The 12,815-nt window shown below is 44.1% G+C and overlaps 3 protein-coding genes across 4 annotated transcripts in view; 1 reads left to right on the plus strand and 2 right to left on the minus strand.

The window, feature by feature from the left end:
- The window catches only part of scn1bb (sodium channel, voltage-gated, type I, beta b), a 6,295-nt gene extending 2,471 nt beyond the window's left edge, over positions 1 to 3,824 (plus strand). The window contains exons 3-6 of the mRNA XM_008331089.3: positions 987 to 1,224; positions 1,346 to 1,487; positions 3,086 to 3,160; positions 3,693 to 3,824. Of these exons, the coding sequence (XP_008329311.1) occupies positions 987 to 1,224; positions 1,346 to 1,487; positions 3,086 to 3,155 (450 nt within the window). The 3' untranslated portion in view covers positions 3,156 to 3,160; positions 3,693 to 3,824. The remainder of the gene's footprint in view (positions 1 to 986; positions 1,225 to 1,345; positions 1,488 to 3,085; positions 3,161 to 3,692) is intronic.
- A 193-nt stretch (positions 3,825 to 4,017) lies between these two features.
- On the minus strand, positions 4,018 to 7,671 carry naxe (NAD(P)HX epimerase). The gene is made up of 7 exons (XM_008331090.3): positions 7,544 to 7,671; positions 6,585 to 6,777; positions 6,403 to 6,511; positions 6,214 to 6,324; positions 5,179 to 5,289; positions 4,871 to 5,018; positions 4,018 to 4,754 (listed from the first exon to the last, which is right to left on the minus strand). Exons 2-7 carry the CDS (start codon positions 6,758 to 6,760, stop codon positions 4,555 to 4,557), a joined length of 855 nt encoding a protein of 284 aa, XP_008329312.1. The 5' UTR covers positions 6,761 to 6,777; positions 7,544 to 7,671; the 3' UTR covers positions 4,018 to 4,554.
- Positions 7,672 to 8,259: 588 nt separating this feature from the next.
- Positions 8,260 to 12,815, minus strand: part of LOC103393959 (lamin-A-like) — a 7,110-nt gene continuing 2,554 nt past the window's right edge. Inside the window, exons 3-13 of one of the 2 annotated variants that reach the window (XM_008331088.3) lie at positions 12,008 to 12,164; positions 11,149 to 11,274; positions 10,894 to 11,064; positions 10,683 to 10,808; positions 10,104 to 10,324; positions 9,743 to 10,016; positions 9,561 to 9,668; positions 9,354 to 9,473; positions 9,225 to 9,281; positions 8,940 to 9,137; positions 8,260 to 8,826 (exon numbers count right to left, since the gene is read on the minus strand). In XM_008331088.3, the coding sequence (XP_008329310.1) occupies positions 8,791 to 8,826; positions 8,940 to 9,137; positions 9,225 to 9,281; positions 9,354 to 9,473; positions 9,561 to 9,668; positions 9,743 to 10,016; positions 10,104 to 10,324; positions 10,683 to 10,808; positions 10,894 to 11,064; positions 11,149 to 11,274; positions 12,008 to 12,164 (1,594 nt within the window). In that variant the 3' untranslated portion in view covers positions 8,260 to 8,790. The remainder of the gene's footprint in view (positions 8,827 to 8,939; positions 9,138 to 9,224; positions 9,282 to 9,353; positions 9,474 to 9,560; positions 9,669 to 9,742; positions 10,017 to 10,103; positions 10,325 to 10,682; positions 10,809 to 10,893; positions 11,065 to 11,148; positions 11,275 to 12,007; positions 12,165 to 12,815) is intronic. The other variant, XM_017040941.2, reaches the window with a different exon arrangement.

Consider the following 12,815-nt stretch of genomic DNA (forward strand, 5'->3'; position numbering starts at 1 on the left):
CCACTTTGAGCAACCGTCCGAAAATAGCTGAGAGTTTGCCCGGCCTAATGACCCCGCAGGTTGTCCAGGGCACTTAGCCCGTCGGACGGTCTTACAAGGCAAAATATATTTTACAAAAAAATCCAGACATTCAGGGTTTTTTTTTTCATATGAGTAACCAAGCAGCTTTTGCTCAGAGTCCATTATGGGACGGTCAAAGGTCAGGGTCCTTAGAATTTTCATTTCAGGTTATTGGTGCTGATTTGACCCAGTCCGTGACCTTTAAGTCCCAGCTAACTAACAAACCCTACACAGAAAAGTCTCAACAACAATCCGCACCAATGGCCATTGGCTGTGAGACCACATTTCTGCCATCGACAACAGCCCAAAGCCCCCCCACCCCCACAATGGCCCAAGCTCCATTCCTCAGGGCACAGGCTATTAATATATTAATATAGCCTCCTTCTCCATACATCCTTTTCCCGCACACAAACACACACTCAGGCACTAATGGTCTGTGGTCACATGACTGCAACCAATGCTGAGGTCACGGCGAGGAATCAATGGTGTTATTTTGCTCTACAGATCATGAAGGCTGCACGGATGACACACGGCCGTGCTGACCTTGTGCTGTCTCTTCTATATTTACCCCCTGTGCGTGTGTGTGTGTGTGTGTGTGTTGTAATAAAATACTCTAGTGTCTATCATGTGATACAATAGCCTTCAGAATATCCACCAAGTGTCAGGTGTAAACTATTTACTGCGTCATCAAACTTCATCACCAGGTATTTACATTCTGGGATGTTGTCAAATTGTCCACCAGGGGGCCTTGAAGGGAAAGCATGAAGCAATTTTGTAAAAACAATAGACAAACAGAAGGCCCGCGGGTCAAATGTGGCCCACCGTATAATTTTATGCGGCCCTCCAGAGCTTCTTATGTGTACGGTTGTCTAAAAATATATACGTTTATGTTAAAGATTCTCATCAAGTCTCACACAAATCTCCAGATCTACACCTACAATGAATACGGTCAGAACATTGAGGACGACCAGTTCCTGGACCGTGTGGATTGGAACGGGAGCAAAACCAGTAACGACATCCAGGATGCATCCATATACCTGTTAAACGTGACGTTCAACGACTCGGGCACCTACCGATGCTTGTTCAACCGCCGCCTCCTCTATGGACGGTACGAGTACGACACCAACGTCATCAAGCTAGTGCACCTCACTGTGGTGGCCAAAGGTAAGGCGTCACGTCAGTTCTTTTCTTTCACCGTGAGGCCTCGTTCTTGTCACGCGGTACTGGCATGTCGCAAAAAATCTCCGGAGCATCTCTCTTCTAATGTGGCTGTGGATGTTTTCAGCCACCAGGGGGACGGCTTCCATCGTCTCAGAGGTCATGATGTACGTGTCCATCATCGGCCTGCAGGTCTGGCTCCTCATAGAGATGATCTACTGCTACAGGAAGATAGCAGCAGCCGGAGAGGAAGCACTACGAGAAGCAGCGTAAGGATCCATTTTCTGTGTCCACCTGCTGACCCCCCTGGTCAGTGGGTGGACACAAAAAACCTGCATGTCTAAACCCCGCTCTAGTGGCCAATCATTGCACTTAGACAGGTCGTATCAAACCCACAATTTCCTTCTGGAAATGTGTTGTTTACAGGTCTCAAGTTGCAATTTTCTTCCCCAATTATTAGGCCTGAGAAACAGTCCACACTTTAATCCCACTGGTCTGATCCAAAGGAAACGGCCACAGTGTTGATCGGGTCAGGTTCCTGTTGGGATCAGACTCACCTTGTTCTTCATACACACTGTCTGTGAAAGTCAGTCCTGTATATGGGATAAGTGAAAACTAGTTCATCAGCTCATCCAATTTTGGCTACAGAGGGATCGCATCTGACCTACAAAGTAGAGGTATCTCAGGAGAAGCAGTCTGTCTCCAGATTTTGCAGCATTATTGAATCTTCCAAAAAAAATAAGGTCAAACCTGAACTGGAAAGAGTTCCTTTCTTCACAGAAACACAGAAAAAAACACTGTTTTTGTCTGTGGAACAAGTTCTTCCCACGTTCTGTTTGAACACCTGAATGTCACTTGAGCGGGTCACGACCAACACTTTTAGGCCCATACTGCCACCTACTGTACCAGAGTGTGTAGTGTCCTGGTATGACCAGTGACTTTCTAACACGACGCAGCATACTGCCACCTACTGTACCAGAGAGTACACCTTCTCCTTAGGCCTTGATGTGCGATTCTTTTTTTTTTTTTTAATTCACCCGTTCCAAATTGGTCACGCATTTGTATTGATTTGGAACCGATTCACGATGAATCGTTACAAACCTCAGATCAAAACTACCTGCACGTCAAACGCTGTAGTCCTTTAGAGGCTGCCATGTCTTGTGAGCGGGTCATTAATTTAACCAACAGCTGGGTGCGTTAACATGTAATTACTGTGTTGAACCATCGTAGAGTTCTCACTCATGAAGCCAGTTTTGATTATTGATACAAAATAAAATAAAATAGGATCAATAACAATTCTAACAACTCACTGCCTCCCAAAGTGGGGGGCGGGCCCCATTTGGTGTCATAGCGCTATTGGTGGGGGTGAACGATAGTCCTGTGGACAGAAGGGGGAGTGGCTGTAGAAAATGTTAAGACACCCAGCTCTACTTTTACCTTTTTATTAAAGTCAAATCCTAGTGGGTTTTTTTTTTGCATGTCATGCTGCCGAACTGAATCATTTGGATGTTTTATGTTTGATCTTGCGTTCTTCCTCCTACCCCTCTGACCGACCTGTCTTTTAATGTGGTACTCACTGTCTTCTGTGTTTTTTCACGTGTGTCTCTTTGTCTAACACTGCACGCTGCATCCTTGTCGTGTTTGCACCTTGTCCGTCTTGTTCATGTCGTTCCTCCTCCTAACCAGTAAAAACCAAACACAAAACCTCCCTCCTGTAAGTGGAAAAAAAAAATCCCATCACACTGTCACATCATCATCACCATCATCATCATCATCATCATACCTGACTAATTCTGATTGTTTTTAACCACAATTACTGCCAAGACTGAAGTGATTTACTCTTTGTTTTTCCACCGTTTCTTTCCAGAAATGCTGAATATTTAGCAATAGCCTCGGAGAGTAAAGACAACTGTGCAGGCGTGGAGGTCGGACAATAGCACAGGTACGACGACATCATCGGATTATCATCAAAATAAGAAGTATTTTACCGCTGTGTTGGAAGCTAACAGTGTTTAACAATAAACACACAGTGGTTCTTAAACTATGGCAATTGTACCACAAGTGGCTCCCCCTAGAGGTGTACGTGGGAAATCTGGAGAATCACTGGGCGAGGGCAGAAATCTAAATTGTCGCGACCCCACGCAGTACTGCCTTGGAACCACTTGGTGTTCATAGCTTTTCCTGCACAAAGCCCTAACTGTAAACACGGAGTGGGTTAATGCTAATGATTGTCTGGAGACGCTGAGAGGAGCTGGAGAGGCTGTGGTAGCAGGAAACAATCAAACACAGCTGTGGCTGAGAAACCACCACCGTGGGGTTTTGGCATTCAGTGATTGTCGGTTTTGTTCAGAGATGCAGCGGAAATCTCCGGAATTCACCGTCCAATCAGAGAAAACAGACCATTGTTTTTGTGTTTTCTGCTCTAAACTTTCCGCTGCAGTAAAATCTATCCTGTTCCCCACTATCACCCTCAGGGTTCTTCCATGGACTGAGACCCTCCTTCCACCCTCAGACCTGCATGAACAGAGGAGACAGACTTGTCCTCGTCACCTCCGACCTCCAACTTACTGTTTCCCCCCCCTCGACAACTACCATCACAGATGGATGACATTCAGAGAGAGCATGGAACCAGCACTGTATATAGTATTCTGCGCATGTTCTGCACTAAAGTAAACTATAAACCAACCCATTATGCATTAACGAGCCACATTGTTAAAAGCATATACACTACGTACAGTATTTCTGAAGGCATATGTACTGGTACTGTGTGGACAACCACTGTAGACAACAAGGTTTTTACTAATTCATCTCCATGTCATGTATTTAAACAGAGGCACACATTATATATGGCACAGATATTTATAAAATATAATGTGATGGATTACGATACAGTGTCATTCCAGTTGCTAGCTGTACTTACACTTTAAGATGTACTAATAAAATCTTCGTAAAATTAAAAAAAAACAAAAATGTTTTCCTCGTTCGACCAAACTCACAATTTACGTAACTCAGAGTGTAACCTGGGCCTGTTCAGCTGAACTCACTGGAATTGAAGAAAGACACAAACGAAGATCTCTAACAGCCAAGAGTCTGCTGCCCTCTAGTGAAGAGCATTTATTGTTCTGCCTGTCTTTGTCGATTTGACGAATGACGACAAATTATTTGCAGTAAGTAAATACAATAAAGTATGACATCATCACCATTGCCATGGTTACGTGACGTTTACCTTTAAATGGTAATGAGGTGCAGTGTGCTCTGCCCACATTTTCCACAGGGGGGAGACATGAGAACAACGTAATAAATTGATACGTCTGACTGTTGGTCAAACCTGCGTCACTACAGTTGGAGAACACAGTCTGTTCCAGGATACTGAGGCAGGTTCAGCCCATACTTCCTCTCCAGGCCCGGCGGCACGAAGCGCCCTCCCAGGAAGTGGTAACGCCCCCTAAACTGGAGGGCAGATTTTTTGGGAGCGGTCAGAGAGATGAGCATGTCAGGCTGGAGTCCGTCGACACTGCCCCGCTCCACGTCCCATCCTTGAACACACATCATAACATCCAGGTGTTGTTTTTTTTTTTTTGTCATGTGCGTCACGCAGGGCATCGTGTTTCTTTACTGCACATTTGAAAACAAACACTCTGACACCACTGACCTGAAGGGATGTCCACGCTGGCTATGGGCACTGTGGTCTTATTCAGAACCTCCAAGATGGAACCAAATGGTTCTCGCACTGCCCCTTTAAAGCTGAAGCCAAAGATGGCGTCCACCACCAGGTTGTACGCCTCATCAATGACCGCGGCCTGATCACATAAATAAATTAAAAATATTGTGAAACAAGACTCCATGAACCACTCACTCAGACTGTACACACATGTACTGTAGTACTGATCACCCAGAGTGGACAATACTACAGGAAACAACTGCAGACTCGTGGGTACAGTGGACAGGAAACTTCCAAACCTCAGGCATCTCAGTCAGGAAAGAGAGCTCCATTTTCTGGCACTGTGTGGTCAGACCCTGGAACAGAGGTTTGTTTGGCCTCTTGGGGTAAATGATGGTGGGCTCGTAGCCCTGCAGGAGGAGAGAAGACCACTGTCACTGGGATAATGGACAACATCCCTCCTTCATCTGCGTGTTCTCCACGGACGAGGAGAAGCTGCTGCTGCTGCCGTCACAAACCCATCAAGGATATCGAAACATGCTATAAAGCAGTGGTTCTCAGACCTTTTCTGAGGCACTTCCTGTCTCTTTGTACAGGACAGTTGTTGAACCTCAACAAATTCAAAACAGCAACTCTTTAATTACTACAAAACTTTGACTTCTGCTTTTTAAAATGTTCAAATCTGTACAAAACAGATTTTTAATTAAGAGAAAACATAAAACATAAATCTGACATACTGCCTTCCTGCATCCACCTGCAATTGCTCTGCGCCCCCTAGAGGGCGCTGCCCCCCACCTTGGGAACCACAGAAGAAAAGCATTCAGAGAAAACGACCTCCACGTGCACCATGTGAACACAGTGAGGAAAAAAAAGTTCCTGGAAACAACAGCTTGTGTTCAACAGGTGGGGGGGGTGGTGGAGGGGTGGAGAGAGAGAGAGAGAGAGAGAGAGAGAGAGAGAGAGAGAAAGAGAGAAAGAGGAAAAAAGCGTTTTTTTTCTTTTCAGCTGTTTCCACTTTTCAGAGTATTTCTAGCCAAAATCTGATTATAATTTTGGTTGTTTGGTTTTTTTTAAAATGAAGAATGTTATTGCTGGTTATGTTCCGACTTATACTGGCATTTCATTGGTCTGGAGTTTAAAAAAGATCCAGCGCCTAAAAGACAACTGTGTCTCTGCTGTGTCAAGAAATGAGGAGATTTTAGTTATTTAAATAGAACACAAATAGAACATTTTAACACTGATAAATAATGATCATATGCCTTGGAGTGACTTCACATCTGAGGCAGAAGCAAATGACAAACATCCACGTAACAAGAGGAGGGAAGAGAACTCACAAAGAGCTTCAGGTGTCGAGCACAGACCAGACCATCGCCTCCGTTGTTGCCTGGTCCACAGACCACCAGCACAGAGGGCCTGGGCTTGACCAGTGAGGTGAGTGGGTATCCCTGAGGAGAGGAGACTTAATTTATTCTCCTGCAGCTCAGCTGTCCACTGACTGTTCGTCTGTTTGGCCTGAACCTCACCCGTGTGATGGCTGTGGCACAGCTGAGTCCAGCCAGTTCCATCAGCTGGTCCACGCTGAAGCCGTACTCCGTGAAGAGCTCCTCGTCGATGTGCTGCGCCTCCTCCTGCCTGCACAGAACCTGCAGCTCAGCGTGGACCAGCAGACCGTCTGTGTCTGTGTGTGTCTAACAGTCAGCCTTACCCCAGATACTTGATGGTCTGAGCCATGGTCGACGCCGGTCTGCTGCTCACGCACGATGTTTTTGTGGGGCCGTTACTTGAAGCAGGCACAGAGCATGTCCCCGTCTGGGCCAGGACCGCAGTGGCTCGTGAGGTCACCAGGACACCGATCCCAAACAGAGCTCGCACACTCAACATCCAGAGGGACGCACGTGCTGGGGAAAAGAATGAAAAGATGAAACAACACAAACTTAAAAAAAAAAAAAATTTCTTTATGAAAGGTTGCAGGCAGAATATCTTTAAATGCTCAATCCGACAAGATTTCTAACAATGCAACTAAAAACTGTAATTTGACAATTTTATTTAAAAACTTAATTCAACAAACAAAACAGACGGATGAACCTTCGCAATGCTTTATGGGTAACATTGTTCATATGTTTCAAAACGTTCTGAACGTTTCAAAAAAGTACTTCTTTTGTGGACAATTGAAAAAACTGGGTAACATTGTTCATATGTTTCAAAATGTTCTGAACACAAAAAAGGACTTCTTTTGTGGACAAGTAAAAAGACCAAACGATTTTGATAATAACTTTATTGAATATCGTTGAGTTTCCTTCATTTCTCCGACAAATTAAATTAATAACCAACTAATGAACTATGTAAATATTGCTTGCGACCTTGTACCGACATATTGTCAAAGGACTATAAAATACACCCGGTACTTTAAGTGCAGAGTGCAGAGTGCAGAGTGCAGTGCTTTAAATTTTAATTTAAACACCGTGGAAACCCCACAAACAGAAGTTACACTCTCAGGTTTAGAACTGTAGGTTTAGCTTTGCACCGAACAGGTGAAGGTAGTTTTTAACATATTTATCTATTGTGCCGACTCAATTGTAACCAAACATTTTCTAAAGTCTCCAAAATGCTTAAAGAACCCCTAACACGTTTATGTTTAAAACATTAAAAATGGAAACAACTTACAAATCGGTAAAAGTGCTGTTAAACGAGCGAAAAAATCAGGAGTATGGCTTAAACTGCACCTGGTTTCCGGTATTGAAAGCAACAACGTTAACCTTTCAAACTAAAAGCTGATCTTGGGTCGGTGATACATGCCCTAATGAGGGGAACACAAGTTGTGCTTTTATTGTGAAAGGAAATGTCCAAAGAGGAAAGTGTTTCCACTTGTCAAATAAGCATACGGAAGTAGCAAAAACACAACGCAATTTTTTAAAGATTTAATTTTTAGTATTTGCTATATTACTGTTTTTCTTCTAATAAAAATATCGCCTTCAAAAACTACAGAAAATACAGATGTCGATTAACATAAAAACTAGTTTCGTAAAAGTACAGAAACAGTGAATTGACAATAAATATTTGCAAAGATTAGAGTTTAAGATCAATGTATTATTATTATTATTATATCTAACACTACTATTTCTGCTACTACTAATAGTTATAATTTGATTATAAAATATATAATATATTTTAATATTAGCTATTTAGGATAAATTAGAAATTCTACTGCGTGACAAGCACAAAAGTACTTAAATACATATTAAACGTTTTCAATTTATTTTAACATAAATTATTTCTTTTCATTTCAATGATAACCTTATTTAGTAATTAAATTCAACATTTTCTATACATATCAATCAATGATTTGTTTATTTGAAGAAAATGACTACCTTCAAGAACACAACACAAATGTAAACATGTTTATTGATTCAGTAAAAAGACAAAAACAATATGGTGATATTCTCTTACAAGGCTGGGGGCAGCAAAGCATGAAAACACATTTTTCTTCCAAGGGAGTGATTGCATATGATTTCACCACAGCCCTGCTGCGTCAGTGTTACATCAGCCTTAACAAGAGAGACTAAAAAATTACAAGTTTATCGTAAAAAGTTTTATCAAATGGTTACAGCATTGAATATTTTTTCTAGCATAACTTGCATTAACATATCCTTGAAAAATAACAGGTAAAAAAAGGTTCAAATTCTTCATATCATCTATGTAATTTTAAAAAAACACAACCTCTCTCAATGTAAGAAAATATTCCCTTTGAATGTCCATGACACTTTATAAAAAAGCTGTTTATTTCATTCAATACAATGAAAAAAAAACAACCAAAATACAGTAACTGGAAAAAAACTACATCTAATCTAAGTCAAAGAAAAACTGAAAAATCAAATCGTTTATTAAAAGTTTTTCGTGGAGGATCCAGGGCTTCACATGACTGGACACATTTCCATCTTCCCTCCATTCTGTCGGACAAAACAACAAATTAGATTCTCTTACTGTTAAAATAACAAGTATTTTTGCGATAAATCAAAGTACAAAACACTGTTAGCTGTCTGGAGGAGGTGGAGGTGTTTACCTTGCGAGGAGTGCTGGTGCTGACGATGTAGGAGTGGGGCAGTAAACCCTCCGAGATGCCTCCGCTGCGGAAAGAGCGGGAGGCCGAGGTGACGGAGCAGCTGCTGGATTTGTCTGAGGGCAGTCCACAGGAGCCGCACACCACGGTCCGGCTCCTCAGGTTGTACTCCCCGTCCCCACAGGTGCTGTGCGCCACCTGCTGATGCGGAGGAGGCGGAGATTCAGTCAACACGAGGCCGCCCTCCGTCAGTTAGAGTCTGAATCGTTAGAGTGTTATTCTTCTCACCATGTCGTCGTCGTCTTCTTCAAACTGAGTGCGAATCACTTTCCTCATCGCCATCTCCTGGAGGAAAAGATGACATTGTTACAGGGAGTCTGGACATTTCTGTCCTGTGTGTACAACCTGACCTCATACCTCTCCACTGGCGCTGATCAGGGTGGTCTGGAACGTGTCTCCGATGATCCAGGACGGCTGATTCTTCCACACCAGGTCAGATGGAGGACTGTGTGTTCCACCGGCACCGGAGGCCCAGATCTGACCATCACAAAATATGAATGAAAAAACATGAACTATTTGTCTGAGGCTTCTGAGAAGCCACTAGTCCTGGAGTTTGCCCCTCACCGTGACTCTCTGCCCGGCCTTCAGGGTGAATTTGGCGGGAAACTTGAAAATGATGGGAGAGCCAGATCCCACCTGTCGCTTCAGCTGCCAGTTCCCCAGATTCTGATCCTGCGAGGACCGAGATCAGTGTTACATCAAAGCTTCCTACTTCAGTTGAAGACGCCTCGCATTCAGAGTCTCACCTCGTCCGCCTTGTTGCTGAGTCTCACGTATTTGCCCTCCAGATCCACCTCGTCCACGGTGCACCGTCCACTTGCTGAGGCCTGCTGGGTAATGCGAGTGCGAGCCACGGATCCCCCCGTGAAGCTGGAGGCCTCGCTGTCCGTGTCGTTGGGGCGACGCCTCTTGACAGGTGAGCTCTGAGAGCTGCAGAGGACCGACCTGGACTGAACCACCGAGGTGGACGAGCGACTTCCTGTGGCTTTGGTCGGCGGAGGACTGGGGGACAGTCGGAGCCTGCAGGGACAAATATGATTATAGTGATGAAGATGATGAAGATGATGATGATGAGGCCGGAGATGTGATCAAAGCTCTGTTCATCACCTCTGCTCCTCTCCCTCCAGCAGCTTCCTGTAGGCTCCGATCTCCATGTCCAGGGCCAACTTGACGTCCAGGAGCTCCTGGTATTCGTCCAGCTGCTGCTGCATCTGCTGCCTTATCTCAGACATTTCTCTTTCCTTCTCTCCCAGCAGCTTGCGTGTGGTGTCCCGCTCCCGGGACAGCGCGTCCTCCAGGTCCCTTATCTTTGCCTCACGGGCTGCAAGCTAAATCAGAGCCGGAGTCCATGTTAGCTGAACGTAGCATAATTACTATTATTATTTTGCTAGCTTTGAGCTGTGCTATATTTAGCTGTAACTAATTTTAATCAATTCTGGGTGAAGATTAAATATTGTTTCAGCTCATTCTTAGCTTTTTGCCTTTTTAAATAATGAACTAATTCTAATTTTTAGCTCTCTTTCTGGCTAAAATGTTTTCTAATTCTGAGCATTTTGGGCCAATGTTTAAATAATTTTTTTTTAAATATTTCGGCTATTTTTTTAATGAAGCCAAACTAATGATTTTGCTTTTATATAATTTGTAAACACTGTGAGGAAACACGTTGTGTCTCTGTTGGACGTTCACCTGCTTCTGCAGCTGACTGAGTTGAGAGGACGTGGTCTCCAGACGGACTCGTATCTGCTGCAGCTCCTCGTGTGCCGCTCCCACCAGGTGGCTGCTCCTGTCCGCAGACTGACGAGCGTTTTCCAGCTGAAAAAAAATCAGGAAATTCAGTAAAAGATGGATTTGGTCGAAAAGAAAAAAAAACATCTTTATGCTCTTCCTCTGGCGCCACCTTGGTGTTGTAGGTCTTCTCGACTTCGTCCTTAAACATTTTGATCTGCACGTCGTGCTGGTTCCGCATTTCCACCAAGGCCTCGGCCAGTTTGCTCTCAAACTCCTGCTGACGACCGCTGTCCAACTCCACCATGCGGGACTCGTGACGCCGCTTCGTCTCTCGTAGTTCCTGTGGGACAAATACAGTTTCAAGGCTCCATGACTTTGACCAGTGTTTGATGTTGACGTTCTTCAGCCAACCTGCCAGTCCCACCTCAGAGTGAAGGTTCTTCTGGAAGTCCAGCTCCTCCTTCAGCGTCTGGATGCGGTTCTCTCCGTCCACCCTCCTCAGCATCTCGTCCTGCAGCTGCTTCCTGGCGTCCTCCAAACTGGTGTTGAGCTGAACACAAATCACATCACTTCAGCGTTTATATTTGACTCAGCAAATATAAACGCTCGCATCACGGCATCAAAATGTTTACCGTGTCTTTCCTACCGGTCCCACCCACTCTCTCTGTCTGTACCAAAATATGTAAACAGTGGAGTGGGGAGAAAAGTCTGGTGTGACCGTGTGACCAAAACAAACAGAGGATTTATTTTTAACGACCATAGTTTGGATTGTAAACAGGAGAAAATACCTGTGGACCTTTTTAAAATGCCCCAGATATTTACACCAGCGTGGGTTTTACTGGCCTCGTAAAGCTGGTAATTGACTTTTGGAACGACTACGTCTCCCACAGCCCGTGGTTCTGATCCCATGTAGGGCACATAGACTTTTATAAGGAGTCAACCAGTTTTATACCACACAGCGGGCTTTTTTTCAAAGTCTTAAACTTTAATGGTAGTCTAAAGTTTGTTGGCCTGAAATATAATTTTATGTAAAAATAAAAATATCTCCAAAACTCTTCCTTTTCATTTAGAGAACCTTCCCTGTCCCCCCCCCAGAACTCACACCAGGGGGCAGCGGCGGCTAACATCTGACTCTAACTCTCCGTTAGACGTACAGTTCAAACGTGAACCAAATGTGACATGGTAACATGAGACATGTGACATGGACATGTGACATGGTCATGGGCCGCTCTCAGGGAGACGCAGCCCAGATGTGTTTCCACTGAGTGTGGGCTGGGCTTCACCTTGGCGATCTGGGCCTTCAGGTCACGGTTTTCCACCTCCAGGTTACGCTTCTCTCCGAGGGCAGTGGACAAGGAGGCATCCTTGGAATTGAGCAGAGCCTCCAGGTCCTTGAGCCTCTGCAGCGCCCCCGTCAGGTCGGACTCCTTTTTGCCATTCCTGCAAAGAACAGCAGAGAATGGAAATTAAAAGAACTGGCTGGAAAAACTCTGTGGTTGGCCCTTTAGGGGGAAAACTTTTTTTTTTCTACATTTTTACTTGTAATGGACCAATGTTGAGTGAACTTTTTATTTTATCACATCATTACAAAACACTGTGTCTTTGTTGACCTTTGAGTTTCTTCTGACTAATATTTTGTCTGATTTTACTGTATTTCCTAACACGTGGTGAGTTTTTTTTCTTTTTTCGTCCGACGGCTGTGTCCACTTGAAGCAACATCTGACTAACTAAACAGAGACCTAAGGACATTGATTTTTTTTTTTTCCTGTGTAACCTGAGAACTGAGTGGAAACTGAATCAGTGGAGTGTAATAAAACAAATATGAGCTATTTTTGAAAAGAAAAAAGAGAAGGATGTAGCAGTCTGGATGAGACAGACGGAGGAAAAGACCTCGGCGAATATGAGTCATAAGGCACGGGAACTGTATCTGGTAACCGCAGGCCACAACCACAGTTGATGTTTGGCTCAAAGGCTGCCATGGAAACGGCCGGGCATTGCCAAACACACGGTGGACGTCATCATCTCAATATTTATGGAAAACTATAATGAAGGTGGAGTGAGTGAGGAGCCTTCTACACACTGCCACGTATT

The sequence above is a fragment of the Cynoglossus semilaevis genome, chromosome 18 (genome assembly GCF_000523025.1).
Source record: "Cynoglossus semilaevis isolate Cse_v1.0 chromosome 18, Cse_v1.0, whole genome shotgun sequence".
Classification (NCBI taxonomy): Eukaryota; Metazoa; Chordata; class Actinopteri; order Pleuronectiformes; family Cynoglossidae; genus Cynoglossus; species Cynoglossus semilaevis.

Bases quoted from the DNA above. Each gene is read 5' to 3' on its own strand.
- naxe (XM_008331090.3), bottom strand. From the start codon at position 6,760: ATGTTGAGTGTGCGAGCTCTGTTTGGGATCGGTGTCCTGGTGACCTCA. The intron at 6,512-6,584 runs GTAAGGCTGACT...GGTTCTGTGCAG, and splicing joins CAGACCATCAAGTATCTGGG to GCAGGAGGAGGCGCAGCACA. The intron at 6,325-6,402 runs GTGAGGTTCAGG...TCCTCTCCTCAG, and splicing joins GTGCCACAGCCATCACACGG to GGATACCCACTCACCTCACT.